General features: G+C 63.5%; 2 protein-coding genes across 4 annotated transcripts in view; both read left to right on the top strand.

The window, feature by feature from the left end:
* The window catches only part of SHC2 (SHC adaptor protein 2), a 31,476-nt gene extending 15,633 nt beyond the window's left edge, over nucleotides 1-15,843 (top strand). The window contains exons 5-13 of one of the 2 annotated variants that reach the window (XM_059159121.1): nucleotides 367-420; nucleotides 546-597; nucleotides 675-801; nucleotides 1,899-2,052; nucleotides 2,589-2,652; nucleotides 5,124-5,267; nucleotides 7,235-7,545; nucleotides 9,550-9,683; nucleotides 15,669-15,843. In XM_059159121.1, the coding sequence (XP_059015104.1) occupies nucleotides 367-420; nucleotides 546-597; nucleotides 675-801; nucleotides 1,899-2,052; nucleotides 2,589-2,652; nucleotides 5,124-5,267; nucleotides 7,235-7,545; nucleotides 9,550-9,678 (1,035 nt within the window). In that variant the 3' untranslated portion in view covers nucleotides 9,679-9,683; nucleotides 15,669-15,843. Of the gene's footprint in view, nucleotides 1-366; nucleotides 421-545; nucleotides 598-674; nucleotides 802-1,898; nucleotides 2,053-2,588; nucleotides 2,653-5,123; nucleotides 5,268-7,234; nucleotides 7,546-9,549; nucleotides 9,684-11,222 lie in introns of both variants that reach the window. The other variant, XM_059159120.1, reaches the window with a different exon arrangement.
* Nucleotides 7,462-20,047, top strand: C2CD4C (C2 calcium dependent domain containing 4C). Of its 2 annotated transcripts, none has more exons than XM_059159123.1 (2): nucleotides 7,462-7,545; nucleotides 17,084-20,047. In XM_059159123.1, the coding sequence occupies exon 2, from the start codon at nucleotides 17,125-17,127 to the stop codon at nucleotides 18,385-18,387; it is 1,263 nt and encodes a 420-aa protein (XP_059015106.1). In that variant the 5' UTR covers nucleotides 7,462-7,545; nucleotides 17,084-17,124; the 3' UTR covers nucleotides 18,388-20,047. The 2 variants fall into 2 exon arrangements, with proteins under 2 accessions (XP_059015106.1, XP_059015105.1); XM_059159122.1 differs by lacking the exon at nucleotides 7,462-7,545 and adding an exon at nucleotides 16,255-16,478.
* Nucleotides 20,048-21,440: the final 1,393 nt, after the last annotated feature.

Below are 21,440 nucleotides of genomic sequence, written 5' to 3'. Positions count from 1 at the left end.
TGCCTATGAGGTGGCCCTGGGTGTGCCCAATGATCCGGGGGCCCCAGGTGTCATGTGTGTGGCTGTGCAGGCCCACGCGGGGCATGTCAGGGTGTGGAGAGGGCTTGAGTGTGTCCCGGTGTATGTGGTAGTGGCTGTGTCTCTGGACCTGTCCCCGTGGGGGCATCTGTGCAGGGAGGAGTGTGTCTGTGTCTCTGTGTGTGACTGTGCGTGTCTGTGCTTCTGTGGGTGTTGGGTGCGTTTGCGCATGCTTGGGGGTGGGCGTGACCTCTGCACCCTGCCCCGGGGGCCGTCCCCATCCAGGTGTATTTCTGGTCCACTCCCTGTGGCCCTGGCCTGTGACCACGTATGTCTCTCTCCGGCCAGATCATTGCCAACCACCACATGCAGTCCATCTCCTTCGCGTCGGGCGGCGACACGGTAAGGCCGGGGGCTGGGGGTGGACTCATGCCCCTTCTGTTCCCTGAAGAGGGCCCCGCACCGCTGGATTCGGGGGCGGCTTCCTGGCCGGGCTGACCCCTGCCCTGTGCTCGCTCTCTTTCCAGGACATGACGGATTATGTAGCCTATGTAGCCAAGGATCCCATCAACCAGAGAGGTGAGGTCCCGGCGGGGGCGGCTGGGGGCCCCAGGGGCCAGGCCGACGGATGCCCCGTAACGTGCCGCCGTCTGCAGCCTGCCACATCCTGGAGTGCTGCGGGGGCGTCGCCCAGAGCGTCATCAGCACCGTGGGCCAAGCCTTCGAGCTGCGCTTCAAACAGTACCTGCATAGCCCCCCCCGGGTGGTCGTGGCCCCGGAAAGGTACAGACCTGCCTTGTCCTGTCTTCCCGGGGACAGCGTGTGCCCTGACCGAGGCCAGGCACCCGGGCCTCGTGCTTGCCTCCTCCGCGTTGGGGGCCGTCTCTGCTCTGTCCCGACTTTCCTCCGTGCGCCCCGTGGGCTCGTGGCCCACCGCCGGGCCCGTCCCCTCGTCTGGGAACCCGGCACGAATGCACCTGCTCTGCCCCGGCTGGCTGAGGCAAAGATCTGAGGAGCCGCTCCGGGCGGGGGCCCCCACTTCTGCAGAGGGCCAGAGGGTCCATGCTCTCGGCTGTGCGGCCGGACCTCCTGTCCTGGCCGCTGTGGCGTGGGGGTGTCTCGAGGGGTCCCGGGCTGAGGGCCAGCAAGTCTGTTTACAGACACGAAGTTTGGACTTCATGTCGCTTTCACGTGTCACCAAACATTGTTCTTTTGCTGTTCTCTGAATCATTGAAAAGTTCTGTGGCTTAAAACAGAAAAATCCATTCTTAGCTGCTGGGCCGCCGCCTGTGGGCAGCCAGCTGGATCGCAGAGCCTTGTGCTCAGCTGCCTGGCTCACGAGGTAGCCAACTGCCCGACTAAGTAGTGGGTAAACCGTGTGAGCCGTTTCCAAGAGCGGAGTTCGCAGGGACAGACTGGGCTGTGGGAGTCCTCACCCGCGTGCCTGGAACCCTGTCCCTGTGGGCTCACGCCCCACACATGTGCACGCCTCCCGGGCCTTGCAGGGGCGGGGGGTTTGGGGGCCGGTTCCCGTGGCTGCCCCTGTTTTACTCTCAGGACCCGCAGGGCCAGAGGGCAGGGCCGTGGCAGTGCTGACAGCACTGCCACCCTAACCTCGGGACTGGCTCTGGGTACAAGCGTGGGGCGAGCGTGTCCCCCCCACCCGCCAGAGCGAGGACCACTGTGGCTTAGCAGAAGCGCTGGGGAGCTCACAGCACCCCGGTGGGAAAGAGCACGTAGCTCCCCCCACAGCCAGCCCGGGAGCGCCAGAGCCAGAAACTCAAGCTGCAAGGCCTTAGCACCCTCTTGGGGGTCATCATTCTCTCTGCCCCTGAGCCCTGAGGCTCCTGCCTGTGCTCCCGCTTGCTGTCTGTCCCCAGGCTGACCAGGCCAGAGGACTCGGCCTGGGGGCATGAGGAGGAATCGGAACACAATTACTACAACAGCATCCCAGGGAAGGAGCCGCCCCTGGGCGGACTGGTGGACTCCAGGCTCGCCCTGACTCAGCCCTGTGCCCTCGGGGCCCTCAGCCAGGTCAGCCTCTTTGGCCCTCATGGGCTGGGCCAGCAGAGGTGGGGGGTTGCGGGGGTTTGTCCCCAGGCGCTGACTTCTCGGGCCTAACCCCAGCGTCGCCTTCTCTTTCTCTTCTCTGTGATCACGGCGGCGGGTCCTGGGCCTTCCTCCCTTCCCTGCCCAAACCGCACAGGGTGTCTGGCCCTACTCCAGCCTCAGAACCTGAGGGGATTCTCGTATCCACAGTCTCATCAGGGCCATGAAAAGGGTGTCCGGGGCGGTACCAGGAATCTATGACAGGGAGTCCAACTCGGGGGTCAGGAGGACTTTCAGGAGGAAGCAGCGTTTGGGCCGGCCCTGACGGGTGATAGGAGTTGCCTGGGAGAGCAGTGCAGGGAAGGGCACCCAGGTGGAAGGAACAGAATGTGGCAGGTGGCAGGAAGGTGCAGAGCGCAGCTGAGGCTGCGGCAGAAGTGCGTGGAGGGTTGAGGAGGGCGGTGTGGGGCCCAGGGATGGGGACTTGCATGTGGCTGGAGGACCCTCACTGTCTTTTGCAGGGGGCATCTCCTGCTCGAAGGGACACGTGCAGCCTGCCGTGGGACCTGGGCGCCCCAAGTGCTGGTAGGTGCCCCAGCCCCGCCCCTGCCCTCTCTTCACTTGGCCCTGTGAGACTGCGCTCACTCCCTGCTCTTGGGGTCATCGGCGTCAGTTTCTTTTTATTCCGCACAGACCACTTTCGTTGCATTTTGGGCAGAGGTGCTGTATTCCCGTGGTTCAAAATGCTGGGGTGAAAGTGCACTTGGTGAGACGTTGCTGGGCACCCCTGCCCCGTCTGCCTCTCCGCCTGCCCGCGCAGGCCACCACTGTCCTTCGCTTCTGGTCTCGTTTCCCCGGCGCGTGTCACTCTCCACGATCTCACGGACGGTGGGGGCTCTGCACGCTCGCTGTCCAGCTCGCGTCCCCACGCAGCCGTCCGCCCTGGGGTTCGCTCCGCGCCTGTCCGCGCACACGTCCTCACCCTTGTTTTGTTTGGCCCCTGCTCGGCCCGGAGGTGTGGGTGGACCTCCAGGTGTGTGCGGGGAGGACAGCACGAGGTGGGCTAGGGTTCCCAGTAGGGCCCGTCCCCCGAGTGGCTGCTTCTTCCGTTTGGGTGGACGTCCCGTCGTCGGGCACCCATCAAGGTACCGTGGACTTTTGTTTTGACGAAACGATGCGTTTTCAGCCTGTGAGCCTCTCACCTCATTACACGTCGCTGGAAGCGACCTGCCTTTCCCTTGCAGCCAGGAGTGTGTCCTTGCACACTCGGTGTGACGTGCAGAGGTGCTGGCCCTCGAGGTGTGCCGGTCCTTGCTCACCATGGCGTCCATCCATAGGGCTGCGGGCTCGTGACCAGGCCCTACAGCTCAGCTTGCTCTGCTCGCGCGGGCCCTCCTGCCGGGCACGGAGGGCCTTGCGGCTGTGTCTGCCCGGCGGAGGCGAGGTTGGGGGACGGCGGGGAACAGTGTTTGTCACACTCCCGAGGCTGCGGGGCTGTCCGCCCACCAGCCTCGCTGCAGCTGCCTGTTTCCCCCGCAGCCTCACGAACATCTGTGCTGGGTTTGGGGTTGTTTGTAGATCTTCCCCGGTAATCTGGGCGTCTTTGGCGCTCCTAGCATGGTGTTTAAAGGCCACTTTTGTTGTTGGGCGCCCTGCAGGTGCTCGTACCTGGTCTGACTGCCCTGCGTCTCCCCAGCGTCTCCCAGCCCCAAGCCTCCGCATGCTCCTGCTTCTGGTTACGCCCTTCCCTATTGTCTAGCCGAGAACTCCTACCGCTGTGTTCGTGCCCCAGCTCCGATGCCCAGGAGTTGGCTCTTGGTCTGGATTCCTGCCACCCAGGCTTATTCCGCCGGCTCTGGCTGTGGTGGGCTGGAAGAGTTTGTGCCTCTCCAGGCAGACCAGGAGACCTGCCCTCTGCCTATATCAGCCACCCAGGACCCACACGTCATCAGTCCTCAAACTGAATCATAATTTTTTTTTAGAGTATTTACTTATTTATTTATGTGAGTGAGCGCACAAGCGGGGGAGGGGCAGACAGAGGGGGAAGCAGGCCCCCCACTGAGCAGGGAGACCTATGCAGGCTGGATCCCAGGACCCCGGGATCATGACCTGATCTGCAGGCAGACGCTTAACTGACTGAGCCCCCCAGGTGTCCTGAATTCTAACTTTGATGATACTGTTCTAAGGTTGTAGCCCTCAGCCCTGCTTATAAAGGATCTAACCCTAGCACCCCATTTCACAGAGGAAGGGGGGCGCAGAGAGGTTAGCAGACCTGCCCATGTCCACAGAGGACAGATGGGGCTGGCGTGTGAGTTCACATGTCCCGGAGGGCAAAGATGTCACTGGCATGACGGGTATTACCAACCGTAGGGCTCTCGGGCTGGCTGTGGCCGCACAGTGCATTGAAATCATGATTTCTCTGCCAAGGATTAAAAACAGTGACGTTTAGAAACGAATAGACAGTTCTGAGAAGAATACATGCGGATGCCCTTTGACCCTAGGAAGAGAAGCTCAGCCTTGCTCAGATGTGAGAAAAGGAAACTGCGGCCCCCAGATGCCACTTCCCACCTCTCAGCCCAGCAGACCGCCCCCGGCACCTGGTGGGACACGGTGGCCGGTGGCTGAGGCCAGGGGCCTGGTCAGGGTCTGGCAGAATCTGAGTGGCCCCAGGGAAGGAGAACTTTGCTGCTCTGTGGGTGTTAACTCACAGTTAAGAAAAGAAAGGAAACCCTAAAATAGTACAGGCACACTATCGAGCGACCTGCGTGTTGTGTGGGGAGCGTAATCACAGGGGACCAGTTTCATCGGGATTAGATTTTGGATGTGCACATCAGCCTACGCCTGGGGCTTTCTGCTACTGTCCTGCCTGGTGGCAGTGTCCCTGCCTGGGGGTGCCCTCCGGAGCTCGAAGCTCCTGGGGGGACATTCCTGCGGTCTGTCACTCCAGGCGGTGCCTGGAGGGCGGCAGGTGGCGATGGGGCTCCCTGTGTGATCCCTCCTGCTCCTCGGGTCTTGGGCTCCTGCAGCTGACCCTCCACTCCTCCTGTGCTCCCCAGGCCCGCCGGGGGACGGCTACGTGCAGGCCGACACCAGGGGCCCCAGAGACTACGAGGACCACCTATACGTCAACACGCAGGGTCTGGACACCCCGGACGTTCTGCAGCTGGAGGACAGCCCCAAGAAGGATCTGTTTGACATGCGTACGTGGGGGCAGGCCAGCCGGAGAGGGGAGGTGTGCCCCTAGCAACCAGTGGTCTGATGGGGGCGGCCCAGCCTTCTTCCCCTTGGGACTTTGCCAGTTGGTGAGGGTGGGGTGGGGGCACTCCCTAGGGGGAGGCTCTGAGCCCCCCTCCCTGGGACTCTGAAGTCTCTTGGGGGTGACCCAGTTTCCTCTCTGTAGGGGTTTCCAATCTGTGGGGAAGGGCATTGAGTGGCTGGTATGAGGGGGAGGCTCAGGCCCCTCTTCCCTATGAGATGCCTCCGTCTCCGGCGGGGAGGCTTAGCTCCTTCCCTCAGGGTCTCCTCAGCCTGATGAGGTTATTTTAGCTCCTCCATCATTTGAGGAAGTGGGCCCAGACCCCTTCCACTGGGAATCCTGGCCTGATGGGGGAGGCACCCTTGGGGAGACCGCTCCTTTGGGTGGGAGGCCCCAGTCCGCTGGGGCAGGCCTAAGCACGTGAGGAGAGAGTGAACAGTGGGTGGGGGGCGTTTGCTCACTTCCCTCTGGGATACTCTGGCCTGACAGAGGACTCCGTCTGATGGAGGGGGCTGTGTCCAAGCAGCCCCCTTACCTGCCACAACACCAGGCCATCGTCTTCCACAAGCACCGTGGGGCTCTTGGCTCCGTGCCGGCCCACGCAGGGTCACTTCCCTTCCTCAGGACACCTCCCTAGTGGGAGATCCCCAGGGACCAACCAAGCCAGCTGGAGATTTCTTCCTTCCCAGAGTCCGCCAAGCCCCCTCCCCCACCACTGATGTGGCACGAGCGGAGGTCCCTTGAGCACCCACCGTGCACCAGTCAGGGGACTAAAAGCGTGGCCCCTGCTGGCTCACCGCGGCCCTCAGATGGGAAAGGAGGTGCTCCCGTGGGAGCTTCTGCGGCTGGCTGTCCCCTTAGGGGGCACGATGTTGCAGCAACCCCAGCCAGCCTTGCACTGAAAATCCTGGTCTGCGTCTGATTTGTCCCGCCTGGATCAGTGGGATGGTGGGATGCAGGTGTGGACGGGCCAGGCCTGGTCGAGCGTCCTGCTGGCTGGAGGCTGGGCCAGCTGCACCTGGACCAGCAGAGGAGTCAGGCAGGAGGGGTTCCCGAGGAGCAGAAGGGGAAGGAGTGTGGGGGCACAGGACACAGCTGTGCCAGGGTCGGGGTCAGGGCTGGGGTTCTGATCTGTGCGGTCCCACGTGCAGTTCTCCAAGGGGAAGACAGGCTCTGAGAGGGCGAATGGCCTGTCTGGTGTTGCACTGTGCTGGCCAGGAGCCTCAGAAAGCCTCTGCAGAGGCCAGAAGCTTGTCTGGGGGGTGCCGGAGAGAGGAACGCCAGCCTCCCCCGTGCCACCAAGTGCACTGTTGCAGGGAGCGCGGTGTTGTAGTGGGGGCTGGCCGGGGCCATCCGGCAGTCAGTGAAACAGGAGGTGGACGTGCTGGGAAGTGAGCCGAGGGGACGAGACAGGAAGACAAAGCAGGCGTCCACACTGGAGAGAGCAGCTCTTTATCTGCATACACCTAAAACTCCGAGAGAATATCCCACGTAACTAGACCCCAGGGGACAGTGAAGAAGGCACCACCCAGCACACACCCGGCACACGCACACACCCACCCAGCACACACCTGGCACACACCCGGCACACACACACACCCACCCAGCACACACCCAGCACACGCACACACCCACCCAGCGCACACACCCGGCACACGCACACACCCACCCAGCACACACCCGGCACACGCACACACCCACCCAGCACACACACGGAGCACGCTCAGGACGCAGGCGGGCAAGGTCTGATGCCCTGGACGCTGGGTTCCCAGGAGCCCTGCCCAGCCCTGCCCTCCCCTCCCCTCCCAGCCCAGACCCCTCCCCTCCCCTCCCCTCCCAGCCCTGACCGCTCCCCCTCCCGCAGGAGGCAGCCGCCCGCCGCTGCCTCCTGCACGTCGTCCTCGCCTGCAGGGCCCTTCGAGGATGCGCTCAAGCTGCACGAGTGCTCTGTGGGGGCGGGCACGGCGGCGGCGCCCCTTCCCTTGGAGGACCAGTGGCTCAGCCCCCCCACCCGCCGGGCCCCCATCGCCCCCACGGAGGAGCAGCTGCGGCAGGAGCCCTGGTACCACGGCCAGATGAGCCGAAGGGCGGCGGAGAGGCTGCTTCGAGCCGACGGGGACTTCCTGGTGCGCGACAGCGTCACCAACCCCGGGCAGTACGTCCTCACCGGCATGCACGCGGGGCAGCCCAAGCACCTGCTGCTCGTGGACCCTGAGGGCGTGGTAAGGTGGGGCACAGGGCTGGGGGCGGGGCCGTGGGCTGGGGGCGGGGCCGGAGTGGGGTGGTCCGCAGGGGGCGGGGGGCGGGGGGCGGGCGGGGCGCTGGCCGCCCACCCCAGCCCCCTTTGGGTTTCATGACGGATTTTCCGAGTCGCGGAGCCTTTCCGCGTGCAGGCTCTGTTCGCGCGACCAGGAGACTCCGAGTCACAAAGCGGTTCCGCGGTAACACGGGTCGTCGTGTCTGTAGAGGGTCCCCGAGTCCGCCCAGCATTTCGGGGGTTGCGAGGCCTTTTGCAGGTTCAAGGCCTTTCAGGGCTTCCAAAGCACCGCGTCCCTCGGCCGGGCCGCCCGCACTGTGCGGCGTTCACACAGTGATGTCTGTGAGTGGTAAATGCGATGTTTTCTCTTCCAGCGTGTTTTAAGGCTCACAGGCATGTTTCCATTTACAAGAGGTTCTGGGGTCTCCAAGTGACTGGAGGTGCACTTTTCGCTCACTTTGACGCCTTTGAAGCCTGCGTGTTTATTTATTTATTTATTTATTTTTAAAGATTTTATTTATTCGCTTGACCGAGATCACAAGCAGGCAGAGAGGCAGACACAGGGAGAGGGGGAAGCAGGCTCCCGGCAGAGCAGCGGCCCCCCCAGCGGCTCCATCCCAGGACCCTGAGATCATGACCTGAGCCCAAGGCAGAGGCTTAACCCACTGAGCCACCCAGGCGCCCCGAAGTCTGTGTCTTTTAAGTCTGCCTTTGAGCGGCATGAGAGTTTTGCTGGGATTTTTCCCCTCTCCTTGAGGAACATGAAACAGGATGCCTCGTACCGTTGCTTGGTATTCCACAGTTCCTAAAGCATTTTGGGGTTTGCAGAGCACTTTTCAGTTTACAAGGAGTTCTGGGCTTTATGAAGCATTTTCCAGCGTCCAAGGGCCTTGGGGTTACAGGGTATTGCCCAGAGGAAGGAGCCTGGGGTGTTAGGGTCTCCCCAGGTGCTTTGATGGCATCCAGCTGGGGCCTCAGAACTGCCCTGGGAGCTCCATCCGCTCTCTGTCTCTCTGAGGGGGTCACACTCTGCGGTGGGGGCGAGGCTGTGAGGCCTGTTCTCAGTTCCCCTTGTGTGGCTCTACTGTTACCTTAGAACCTCCTGGGCCCCGTTCCCTCTTGCTAAGTGGGTCTACCAGATAGGGTCTGCAACTCCTAAAGCTCCAGAAACTTGGGAGCTTCCTCAAATACTTGGTTAAAGGGCCGACTCCAGGTCCCAACCCCAGTTCTAGAGAAATAGGTGGTTTTGCCACAGGGCCCAGGAGTGTGCCTTCTGAGCCTGCTTTGCCCACCAAGCAGGGGGCCGGAGGGTTCCCGTCCGGGCTGGGTCCAGTCCTCACCCATGTTGATGTTCAGGTTTTCTCATTCCAAGAGGCAACAGGTGGTTCTCTGCTAGGTGTTCCCAAGATGTTCTGGGAGTGCCTCCCAGACAGTGGCCGCCGGAGTCGTTCCAACAAGGGTGGGGTCTTCTTCCCTGGCTCTGGCGGCTGCGGGTCTGAGATGCAGGTGTCATGGGGCGGGCTCCTGCTGAGGCCTGGCGGGGAGGACCCTGCTCCCCACAGCCCTTTGGTTTCTGCCTTGCCTGCATTCTGTGTCCGACTTTGCTACTCCTGCAAGGACCCCAGTCGTTGGCTTTGGGGCCACCAGAACACACTCATCTGGAGACTCTTCACTTCAGCACATCTCCAAATAAGGTCCCAGCTGCAGGTTCCAGGGCTTGGGACATCAACACGTCCCTTTTGGGGCCTCCGTTCCACCTGCTGCAGGAGGGGTGGCCCCAGGATCCTGTGGTTTTGGAGCCCGACACCGGAATTCTGAGTCTGATTCCACGGAAGCTTCTGAGCTGTGGTTCTCAGACTTGAGCGTGCATCAGACCCCCGGGGAGGGCCCGTGGGAGCGCAGGTTCCCGGTGAGTGGGCCTCTCCACAGGCTCCTGGCGGTGCTGACGCTGAGGCTTCTGGCTGGGCAGGTGCGGACCAAGGACGTGCTCTTTGAGAGCATCAGCCATCTGATCGACTACCACCTGCAGAGCGGGCAGCCCATTGTGGCTGCGGAGAGTGAGCTGCATCTGCGTGGTGTGGTTAGACGGGAGCCCTGAGCCAGGTGAGCCCTGAGCCAGGTGTGTACCTGCCCGTAGGCCCCTAGCACTAACCCATTCACCCAGTTGTCTTCTCATTTTGAAAATTACAAAAGAATTCGCAGACTACAGAAGAATTCACCCATTTAAAGTGTGCAACTCAGTGGTTTTTCGTGGGTTTAAAGAAGTGCAATCATTCTCTACTTAATTCCAGAACATTCCATCATCCTGAAAGGCACCCCGTCCCCATGAGCAGTCACTCCCCCCACTCCCCCATCCCTGGACCTCACAAGCCCCCCTTCCTGTCCGTGGAGGAACCTGTTCTGGGCGTGTGACACGTGGGGACTCACACCCCGTGGGGCCGCCTGTGTCTGGTTCCCTCCGTAAGTGCCGTGGGCTCGGGTTCTGTCCCCGGGCATGTGGGGCCTCGCTGCTGCTGGGGCCGGGGACGCTCCCTCGCAGGGACGCACACATGTTCATGTATTCAGTGTCCATGGACATTTGGGTGTTCCCACGTTTTGGTTGTTACGTGATGATGCCGCTCAGAACGGCACGGCTGCGTCTCTGTGTGGATGTGTGTTTTCATGGCTCCCGGGTCTATGCCCAGGACTGGGGTTGCTGAGTTGTCTAGGCAACTCTGGGTCTCACTGGTGATAAACCGTCTCTGGAGGAGGTGGCTGTACCCCGGAGAAAGGACTCAGGGCGGCCTGGGTCTGGGGGGCGTTCACAGATCGGTGGGTGAAATGGAGAGGCACACGCTTGGCCGTTGGCTTTGGTGCTGGGGAGCCATGGGAGGGTTTGAGCTGGGGGGGACAGGCAGGTCGGGGTGATTCCAGGACCTTTTAGTGAGAGACGAGGGCCTCTGGGTGCGGTGGGTGGTGGTCTAGGCAGGAGAAGATGTGGCTGAGCCGGGCCGCATGGACGTCCACAGGGAGGAGGGCGTGATAGGACCTGGGATCTGAGAAGCTGGGAGCTGGGGGCTCAGCTGGGGAGGGAGGGGCTGCAAGAGAAGAGGGTCGTGGGGGTCCCCCCAGAGCTCAGCAGAGAGGAGTTTCCACCCAGTTGGGCTGCTCTCCAGTCCCCGAGAACACGAGCCCCTTCCCCCTCCTCCCTGTCCCCAGCTGGGCCTGAGGCTGCGGACACGGAAGGGATTTCCAGTCTGGGGCCGGGCACTAGGGGCTGGGAGTGGGCACGCATCGGGCTAAGACACGCTTCCCTTCTGTCCCCAAAGGGGTGTGTGACCTGAAAAGCAGTGCTGATGGCCACCACAGTGGCTGCTGAAGCCGCAGTGGCTGTGTCCAGGCGTGGTGCTCAGCGCCCCCAGGACTCCCGAGTCCCAGCTGGTTCTGAGCAGTTTCATTCTGCAGAGAAAGGACCAGCACAGAGAGGTGAAGGCCCTGCCCTAGGTCACACAGCAAGAACACGGCACAGCTGAGCCCCCACCCTGGCCCCTCAGCCTGAGGACCCTATCTGGGTCCTGCACCTGAGGTTGGGGGGGCCACTTGGACCTGGGTCTCTGGTGGTTCGCAGCTGACCCTTGACCTCTCCTCTTCTGTCGTGCCCAGGTGATGGTGCTCTGCCCCTGCTCCTGTCCTGCTCTGCAGACGCTCCCTGTCGAGGCCTTACGGGTTCCTCACCTTGGCTCTGGATCCTGGTCAGGCAGAGCCGCCGCTGTCTCTCCTTCCTCGGGTTGGGCCTCTGGATTTTCTTCCTCTAGCCGGCCCTGGGCTGGGCCAGTGAGGCCAAGAGATGGGGGGCTGAAGACCCCCTTCCCTACTGACCCCTGCCTGCCTCCACCCTCTGCCTGGGGTGAGGGTGTCCATACCAAAGACAGAACCTTTTCTCATCTCTGAAGAAAAGACATCACAGAAACAGTGCTTTCTCTCCCAGCCCTGGCCAGGGTCCCCGCTGGGTCCAGGAGGCAGCATCTCTTTCCCCAGAGGGACCTCAGCTCACCTCCCTGGAAAGATGGGTTCCATCCTTGACCGGCTCAGTTTCTCCACCTGAAAAATCAGTGCACAGTTGTCTTTTATGGGGAAGAATTGAGGGGCTTTGGGTCCTCAGGCCGGGACACCTGTGGACGTTGGCATTGGGGTTGGGGAGCCTCAGGGCTCACTGGGACGGTGGGGGACATCCGGGCAGCACCAGGACAATCCGCCCTGGTGGGGGGCGGTCATGAGGGCCCTGTTCGCCCAGCTGTCCATCTGGACTGGACATTTGGGTCTGTTTGTAATTACATGTGGGGATAATGGACACTGAGGGGCCCTCGGGTTGGGAGGCCCAGGCCATTCTCCCAGGTGGAAAGCAAGGCACAGGTGTGTCCTCCTGTCCCGGGAGGGTGTGACCCTGGGGGTGGGTCCCCGTGGGGGAGGAGGCGCTCCCAGAGCCGTAGCACTGCCCTCAGGACTGTTTCCAACCCCACTCCTGTCTCAGACCCAGCCCGGTCCTCTCCAGGGAAGCACCGTGGTTTATCTCCTGCGGGCTGCAGATCACTGTCTTTGAAGAACATTGGGCAAGGAGCTCTTCCTCTTCTGACTGCTCTTAACTCAGCCCCGAATGTGGCCTGGCTTCTCAGGTGTCCCCACTGCTGTCCGCTAGGAGCCTTCGCGTATCCCCAGCACCTCTCCAGACCTTCCCTCACGTGATTTCTGGGCTCTCCCCCCCAGAAACCTCATCTCTCCCTGGGACCCCTCCTCTGACTATACCAGAGAACCCTTCCCGACCCTCAGCACACCCTGCCAGGGCCACACATGTGCCTGGGGGCTGGTTTCTGAGGTCAGCAGGCCCCATCCCCACACCCTGGGGAAGCAGCAGCCCCCATAGTCTGTCTGTAACTGGGGGGTGGGGGAAGCTGTCAAAGGGCGGAGCCGAAGGGGACTCTGATACCTTGTTTCTTAGAGACATGGAGATGGAGGGGCCAGTCTCTGTCCGTCCGTCCGTCCGTCCGTCCACCCATCATCCATTATTCATCTCATCCTGGTACCCTTTAGTATGCCAGCATTGGGCTCCCCATATCTGCCCGGACCTCTGGTGGGTAGCGAGGATTCAGGAGGGACCAAGACCGATCTGTCCTCACGGAGCTGACCGTCGAGTGACATGAGCAGCAAATCCCCTCTAAGTGTGTAATGACAACAGGAAAGGGTGGAGGCCTGGAATTTAGCCCAGGAGATCCAGGAGGGTGGGAATGACACAGAGTCTACGGTCTGGAGGATGAGAGGCCCCAAGGAAGAGGACAGCATTCTAGGCAGGAGCAATAGCAGGTGCAAAGGCCCTGTGGTGTGTGGCTTGCAGCACAATCAGGGACCAGAAGGGTGGCCTGTGTGGCTGATGGTGAGGTCAGCGGAGTCGTGGCGTGGAGGACACGGCTGGGGGAAGCGTGGGCGTCAGGGACAGCCGCTGGAGAGCTTTTAAGCACAGAAAAGATAGGATTCCTAAGTGGGAAGTATACATTGGGGACAGGAGAGGAATAGGGGGCAGTTGGGAGAACTCACTGGGCTCTGGACTAGGGGAGTCTCGGAGACTTGTAGGCTCGCGAGGGGTCCTAATGCACTTTGTTCATTCATTCGTTCCCTTGGGTCGTCCCTCAAAGCCTGCCTGTATGGAGCACCCCTGCTGAAGCCTGTGAGTGCACCCATTCTCCCCACTTGACAAATGGGGAAGCAGAGGCTCAGAGGCTGAAGGGCAGAGCTGGGATTCCCACCCCCTCACCTCCCCTGTCCAGCTCTCTGAGCTGGGAGAGCCCGGTCTGGGGGGCCCCTGCAGTGATAGGGCCTGTGAGCCTGGCTGCCGCGGGGTCCCCCAGGTACCTTCAGTTACTCGGCTGACAGATGCTCCTTGGGCCGGCCTCATCCTCAGGAAGCCTTGGGGTGGGAGGCAGCCACCATGCAGCCTTGGACTGCTTGCTGCCCTTCCCGGAATTGAGCTACTGCCCCGTGCCTCAGTTTCACCATCTGGAAATCGGGGACAGTGGCCCTCCTCCACAGTGGGTTAACCTGTGCCTCGCTGGGCGGAGGTCTTCCTGTCCCTCTTCAAGGGCAGGAGGCAGTTGTGTGGGTTAGGGCAACTTCTCAGGATTGGAGCTTTTTTCTTCCCACTTCCTCAAGGAGCTGTTTGCTGATGGCTGCCAGGGGCAGCCTGGCTCCTGGGAAGCACCCTGTCCTTCCGGTCTCCCACAAGGTTAGGTCCCTGGGGGCTGGAGGTGGAGGACCAAGGTCCTGCAGCATGAGGGGGTCTGATTAGGGTGGGAGGGGCCCCTCCCCAGCCTCCCCACTTCTGATCCCAGGAAAGCTGCCGCTTGGGGTGTGGGGACAGTCCTGGGGCCATGCCACACCCGCCAGCCTCCGGGCTCTGCAGAGGAGGTCGGTTTTGCTGACTGGGAGAGGCTCCTGTTTATGGAGCACAAGGCTACCTAACTGGCGGGCAGAGCCAGGGCCCTGGACCCTGCCTCTCCTAAGGCAGATGTCTGGGACATCCCCCCAGGTTCCTTGTCTCTCTGTGCCTCGGTTTCCCCAGCCCCTGAAGGTGATGGGCTTGGGGCCCAGGCGAGGGGATTCTGCTGAGCCAGCTGTGCTGGGGTCCCTTCGAGGCTGGGCCAGCCTCCTTTCTCAGCAGTAGCAGCATCCAAGAAACGACGTCCAGTGCCTCTGCACGGTATTCGAGGCCCTGCTGTAAACTTTCTCCCTGTCGCCACCCATTCACCCTCACCCGGAGGCGGTGTGCAGGGGCCAAGTGCCCAGGGCACAGAGGCACAAGTCTGGACACCTGCCAGCCATCACACAGCAGCAAGTGCTGGCATCAGGGTTCCAACCCCAGGGGAGCCCCTCCAGATTAGGGTCCCTGGTTGTGCAGCATGGGAACCAGCTCAGAAGAAGCTCAAGGCCTCCGCCCTCAACCCAACAGGGAGGAGACCCTGCCCCAACCGGGTAAGAGGGCAGTGAAGCTCCCAGGACCCAGGCTGGCTTGGCACCAGAAAACCCGGCCATGCCCCACCCCCCCCCCCCCACCCCGAGACCTGACTCCATCACTTTCCCTTTGTGCACGCCTCTGTCCCTGTCCATGCAACAGAGGAAAGTGGTTTGTGGCCTCGGAGGCCTGCCTTCCTGCCCACTGCAGGACCGAGTGCTGGAGCGCTGCTGGAGGACGCAGCTTCTCACTGTGGTGCTAGTTCATCCCCTTGTCTGGCAGGCATTTGTTACAGACCTCCGTGTCTTGGGGTCACAGCAGGGGTAAGGCTGCCTTCCTGCATTCCTCCCTGCAGCCCATGGCCCAACAGGGCAGTGGGCATCAGCCAAATATGTGCTCTAGGGCGCTCTTCATCATGGCTAGAGATGGGGTTCAGTGGACGTGCAGTCCGGCTGTGACGCTTCCTGGAAGCCCAGGTGAACTGAGGCGTTCACTGGCATCTGCCTCCCCTGTCGGACTTGGTGGCCGTGGCAGTGTCCTCCCAACACAAACGGGGGCTCAGTGTTTGCTGAGAGAACAAAGCGGAGACAGACCGTGCGGGTCACGGACCTCTCTGAGCCTTGCTTTTCCCATCTGGACCATGGAGCTCCAGACCCCACCTCACTCCGAGGGGTTCTCTCCCACTTCCTCCTGCCCCTCTGCACTGCCTTCTGCTGGTGAACCAGCGGTCACTCCAGACCAGGCCCCATCCTAGCTGGGGCTGTGAGAGGAACACAGGAGGCTCCTGGACAATCATAATTTAATAAAGTCCAGGCTTTGGGTTAGTCCTGGCAACCCATTAACTTGCTGGCTTCTCGCAGATCAAGACCGGACCGGGACCAGGTTGGCTTTAGGGTCCAGAAGGGGACGTGGAAGCTGGGAGGGAGGGCCAGGGGTGAGGAAGCAGAGGCTCAGGTGGGCAGAGCTCAAGGCAAGAGTGGTGGGATCGGGGACCCTGTGGTTTCAGGAATGGCCAGGCCTGGGGGTGGGTCCCAGCTGGTCCCCCCCCCACACCTCTCAGTCTCTGAGCTGTGAACAGCGTGGTGGGGTGTTCTCCCGTCTCCCCTCAGATCACATTTTCCTGCTACCCGTTTGTCACCAAACCGACACTCACAATGTGCCTGTGTACCTGTCCACCCGCGTCGCTGGCACTGGGAACCACTGGTCATCTGGACCCCGCGACCGCTGCCACCAGCTGCTCAATAAACACGCAGGCCGCTCCTCGGGGGGCCGCCGCCGAGTGGACACCTGTTTCCCGTGTCTTAGCTGCTGGGTCCTTAGGGCTGGAAGGAGACCCTCACTTCGACCCGCCCTGGCCGGGGGGGAGCAGTGGGGCCTGCCCACCGGGCTGCTGTGAGCGCTTAGGGGCCTGGCCCTGACCAGGCGCTCCGGACAAACTCAGCTGCGCCCCTCATTGCTGGGGACTCGGCCCTCCCTAGAACGGCCCAAAGCGAGCGTGGGCTCGGGCCCCGCCCAGGCGGACCGAGGCAGGGGCCGGGGGCTACCGGGGGTCCCCGACTTCGCGGGTCCGCACGCACAAGCGCTAGGATCCACACGGCGCCACCACCGGCTGCCCTCCAGCCTGCGCGCACCCGCCCCCGGGGTCTCGCGGAGGGGCGGCCGCCCGCGGCCTGAGGGCGGGGCGGGGCGGGGCGAGGACCGCTCGTGCGGCCGTACTAGGAGGAATACGGCGGCGCGGCGGCCGGGCTGGGCGGTTTCCCGCCGCCGCCGGTGAATGAGTCCCTGCTGCGCCGCCGCCGCCGCCGCCGCCCGTGCTGGAGCTGCGGCCGCGTCCCCCGCGCGGGCCCCGGACCTTCGCGCCAAGACCCCGGCGTGCCCCGCGGGACCGCCTGCAGCCTCGGGCCACCGCCGCAGGGCAGGTGAGTGCGGGAACCCCGCCACGGTCCGCAGGCTCCGCGAGGGCCTCCGCCCCCACCCCAAGCCGAGTCTGGGGGGCTGGAGGGCGGAGAACTGGTGGGAGGGGTCAGCTCGCTGTGCCGTCAGCCCCCCGACTCATCTCCTGTCCCAGCCCCCATCCGGGTGCCTGCGCCCTCACAGCTGGGCGAAGCCACAGGTGGGTGGGAGCTGCGGGGGGTGGGGGCGCGGGGCTGGGACATCCCGGGGGTCCGCGCACACACCGTGTGTGTCTTCCCTTTGGACTGAGCGCAGACCGTTTAGAAAGCGCTTTGAGATCCTTAAAACGGGGTGGGGGCGGGAGAGGGGCCGCTCTCCCTGGGAGCCACCGGGGAGTTGGAGCGCCGCCCCCACCTCGCTCCCTGCGCACACCGTCTGGGAAGTTAAGCCCGATCTCTCTTGGGAGGGGAGGGAAGGCGCGACACGCCCTGAGTGACCCTGCGGGCTCCCTGAAGGCCAGGGCCTTGTCCTTGTGGTCCCCGCACAGGTGCCAGGAGCCACCCCCCCCCCCCCCCCCGCCTCTTTCAGGCCCTGCGAGCCTACAGCTCCTGACCCCTGCTTCTCCTCCCAGACTCTGCAGAGCTCCTCCTGACCTCCCCCCTGCCTGCCCCCATGAAGAAAACCAACCTGTGGTTCTTGGAGCGTCTTCGGGGGTCTGGGGAGAACGTCCCTCCTGGGAGTGAGGCTGGAGACAAGACTTCCAAGGGGCCCCTGTACAGCAATGTGCTCACTCCCGACAAGATCCCTGACTTCTTCATACCCCCCAAGCTGCCCGCTGGCCCCACGGAGCCCGAGGGGCCGGCTGAGCTGGGCCCCACCTCCTCAGAGCAGAGCCTGGCCTCAGGGACACCCCGACGAGCCCCCCGGAGCCCCCGGCTGCCCGCCAAGTTGGCAGCCGAGAGCAAGAGCCTGCTGAAGGCAGCCACGAGGCATGTGATCCAGATCGAGAGCGCAGAGGACTGGCCGCCTGAGGAGGCTGCCACCAACGCTGACCCCCAGGCCCAGGGCGCCATGTCCCTGCCCTCCGTGCCCAAGGCTCAGACGTCCTACGGCTTTGCCACGCTGGCAGAGAGCCCCCACACGCGGCGTAAGGAGTCCCTGTTCCACAGCGAGCACGGAGCCCTGGCCCAGGTGGGCTCCCCAGGTGCCGGGCGCCGTCGGGGGGGCGCCAAAGCCAATGGAGGCGATGGGGTGCCAAGGGAGGCTGGTGGGGCCCTCATGAGCCCCAGCCGCTACTTCAGCGGCGGGGAGAGCGACACGGGGTCCTCTGCCGAGTCCTCCCCTTTCGGGTCCCCTCTGCTGTCGCGCTCCGTGTCTCTGCTGAGAGGGTTCGCCCAGGACAGCCAGGCCAAAGTGAGCCAGCTCAAGCACTCCGCGGGCCGGCCTGGCTCCCTGTCTGCTGAGGACAGTGCTCCAGACACCAGCCCCAGGGCTCGGCGCCGCCTGGCCCGCAGGCCCACCCCCGAGCCAGGGCCCGAGCCCGGCCAGGCGCCCCGTGCTGAGCACGCCGTCCCGATGGGCCCCCGGGGCAGCGTGCGGCTGCTCGCGGAGTATGAGGCCGCCCAGGCCCGCTTGCGGGTGCGCCTGCTGGCTGCCGAGGGCCTCTACGACCACCTCTGTGACGCCCGCTCCATCAACTGCTGCGTGGGGCTGTGCCTGGTCCCTGGCAAGCTGCAGAAGCAGCGCAGCACCATCATCAAGAACAGCCACCACCCCGTCTTCAATGAGGACTTCTTCTTCGATGGCCTGGGGCCGGCCAGCGTCCGCAAACTGGCCCTCAGGGTCAAGGTGGTGAACAAGGGCGGCAGCCTCAAGCGGGACGCGCTGCTTGGGGAGAAGGAGCTGCCCCTGACCTCGCTGCTCCCCTTCTTGTAAAGGCCCCGCCCTCCCTGCCCTCCTGCTCGGAGCCCCTGTGGGCAGGAGGCTGGGCCGGGCCAGCAGCCCGGGAGGGGCGGGGTGGGGGCTGGGGGGCTGTTTAGGCTCTGGCCGGGCTGCAGGCAGTGCTGGGGTTCCTGGCGACCGTGGCCAGAACGCTCTCGCGTGGGCCCGTTTTTTCAGATGAGGAAGGAGGCCGCCAGGGAAACGAAGGGGACACTTTGCAGCGCGGAGTGTCCTCCCCGACCCTGTGCCCTAAGTGGTTCGTGCTTCTTCACCCTTTCAGACTTCTGGAGAGAGGTCTTCTGGGGAGGGTGGTTGCCAGGAACCCATGCCTGGAGGCCGTGCAAGTGGATCACAGGCCTGGAGGGGCCGGTTCCGAGGCTGAGCCCAGTGTTTCCCACGGCTGTGTGGGACTCCCCCTGGCCCGGCCCAGCAGACCCCTGCGCCCCCCTGACAGCAGTCCCAGGCCCGGGATCTGCCGACGGCACCCGTGACACTGCAGGGGACACCCCACCTGGGTTAGGCTCTGGAGCAAAGTGGGTTGCGGAGGCAGGCGCCCCCAGCTGGCAACACGCGGGCGGAGGAGGGAGGCCGTGTGGCTGTGGGGCTGCGAGTGGAGAGGGGACCTCGGAGGCTGAGGCTCTCCTCTTGCCCCGGGAGCCTGTCTGCTGTTCTCCAGCCCCTTCCCTCCCCCGCCTGCCCACCTCACCTTCAGGAGCCTCCCCACCATGGGGGGGGTATACTCAGAGCAGGCCCAAAGCGCAGACCCCAGCCCCAACCCCCCCCCCCCAATCCCTCCAAGGCTGGGGGCCGCCTCCAAGGCTGCGCAGCCCTTGGCCGCTGGATGCCAGGAAGTGATAGCCAGGGACTGAGGCTTGGGCTTCCCTCCCGCAGGAAATAGGGCTTGGTTAGCATGGGTGGGCTGGAGGGGCAGAGCCGGCGGGTGGGGAGGGCCCCGGTGTGCCCCTTCATGTCGCCTGGGTTCCATGTCGTGTCCGTCTGCGGGTCCTTGGACGGTAGGTAGTCCATGAACATTCCTAGCGTCACCCAGCAGAAATGCTGCATTGGAGGGACGGGCCAGGCCAGGCGTGCCTCTTGGTCCTGGGCTGTCTGGTAGGCACGGCTGGACGGGGGCAGCTCCTGGGGTCCTGGGCGCCCCTCCCCACCCAGACGTTGTCCCTCCTGACTAGGTTTCCAAATGGCATGGGGGAGGGCGAAGGAGTCTCCCCACAGCCAGGGAAAGCACTTGTTCCTCTTTGCACTTTGGGACTGAGAATTTGGGGCCCTGGGAGCTGAGGCTCCTTGCTGTGCGCTCCCTGCCCCCCACTTCTGTCCTAGGCCTGCTCCTTCATGCTCCCTGCTCTTGGTGTTGGGGGTTCCCCTTTCCTCTAGAACCCGGGGACCCCCCAGGGCCAGGCTCGTGGGCTGGAGCAGGTGGACCAAGGACCCTGCCCTGAGTCAGACGCTTGGAGCTTGTCACCCACCCCCACCCGCACCCTGACCTCCCAGCCCTGCTGTCCCTCTGGGGGGCCATTCTGTGTGGCCCCACACTATTTGTTATCTTTGTGCTCCAGGGTGACTGTGGGTAAATCTTTAAGACACCTTCTCCCAAGTGTGTTTGTTTATAAATGCTGTTTTTAGTGCAATAAAGGTGTTTCTGGGAGTGCGGGGGTGGAGATCCGTTGGCTTTGGTGTTTAATAACAGGCGGAGTTTTGCCTTGAGCTCCAGGGAGGGCGGTGGGACCTTCTGATCACAGAATCCTCTCAGCTCTCAGGTGCTCTGCGCCTGCCTCCTGCTTGGGGTGGGGGTGGGAAGGTGGACTGCACCGGGTTGGAGGGGGGCTGCCACTGGGGACCCAGGGCCCTGACACGGTGCCGGCGAGCACGCATTAACCCGGGGGTCTGTGTGCAGGTCCTGTCCGTGCCCAGCGTCTGCACACGTGGCATCCCGCCTCCCAGACAAGGGCAGGAGTCCCTCCGTGGCGTGCTCAAGGGCCTCTAGCTGGTGAGAGCTGGCCTGGAAGCCGCACCCTCACTGTGGCCCCTGGAAGGATCCAGGACCTGCCCCTTCCAGGCTCTGCCCACCTGTAGACACACTGGACTTGTGGTGTCATCACCAGCAGGGACCCGGTCAGATGCCGTTGGCCACCAGAGCAGGAGCACCGCCCCCCCCCCCACCTGCCCCTCGCTGTCACCTGGTCTGCCTCAGCCCCTGTGATCAGAGAGAGCAGGAAGCAAGTGCGTCGGCCAGGAGGCGCCCCCACCACCCTGGACTGCGGGGCAGGCCATTCACATTGATGTTGGTCGCTGGGCCTGGAAGGTCTCCTAGCCCCCAACTTCACTTTCAGTCTTCGGCTGAGACGGCACCTCCTCCAGGAAGCCTTCCCAGTCCTCTCAGCTGGGGTATGGGGCTTTTCTCAGTACGTCCTGCGTCTGATGTCCAGCTCACATGCTGACGAAACGCCTGCCTGGTAATGGATGAGTCATTGCAAAACCATGGCTTGACCCCATGCCTGGGCCCCTGCAGGGTCCCTGAGGAGCTGGGAAGCTTGGGCCCCTCTGCAGGGTCCCTGAGGAGCTGGGAAGCCTGTGGGAAAGGGCGAGGGTCCCCCTCGCTTCCCCGACCCTTGCTCTCACCCGAGGAACCGCTGGTGCTCGGGCTGCTGTTCAGCGGGGGCCAGCCTTGCCTCCCTGGCTCTCCTCCCGCGGAAGGCCTGAGCTGGCGAGAGACATGAAGAACCGTTTCTGGCAGAGGCTGGGAGGCGCACGTCGCTGGAGGCTGGGGGTTGGAACGGGGACATGGTGAGGACAAGAGCAGGTCAGGCAGCACAGGCTCCTCAGGCCCAGGGAGTGTGGAGCTCCGGCTGATGCGGGCTGACTGGGGACTCGTTCTGTGTCACAGATGGGGAAACTGAGGCCCAGAGCCCCTTCACAGACTTGCTCAGTGGGGAGCTGTGCTCCCTAGTGCCCCCAGTTCTGGGGTCAAAAGGTAGATGAGACAGAGCTGGAGGACTGGCCCTCCAGGTGCTGACCCGAGGAGGGCGCTCGAG

This window comes from Mustela lutreola, chromosome 2, assembly GCF_030435805.1.
Source record: "Mustela lutreola isolate mMusLut2 chromosome 2, mMusLut2.pri, whole genome shotgun sequence".
NCBI classification, from domain to species: domain Eukaryota; kingdom Metazoa; phylum Chordata; class Mammalia; order Carnivora; family Mustelidae; genus Mustela; species Mustela lutreola.
This window is presented reverse-complemented; position numbering and strand designations above follow the sequence as displayed.

What these genes read in the sequence shown, in the direction of transcription:
- C2CD4C (XM_059159122.1), top strand. Translation starts at nt 16,334, where the DNA reads ATGAGTCCCTGCTGCGCCGCCGCCGCCGCCGCCGCCCGTGCTGGAGCT. An exon ending in GGGCCACCGCCGCAGGGCAG is followed by an intron (nt 16,479 to 17,083) that starts GTGAGTGCGGGA and finishes TTCTCCTCCCAG; the next exon opens with ACTCTGCAGAGCTCCTCCTG.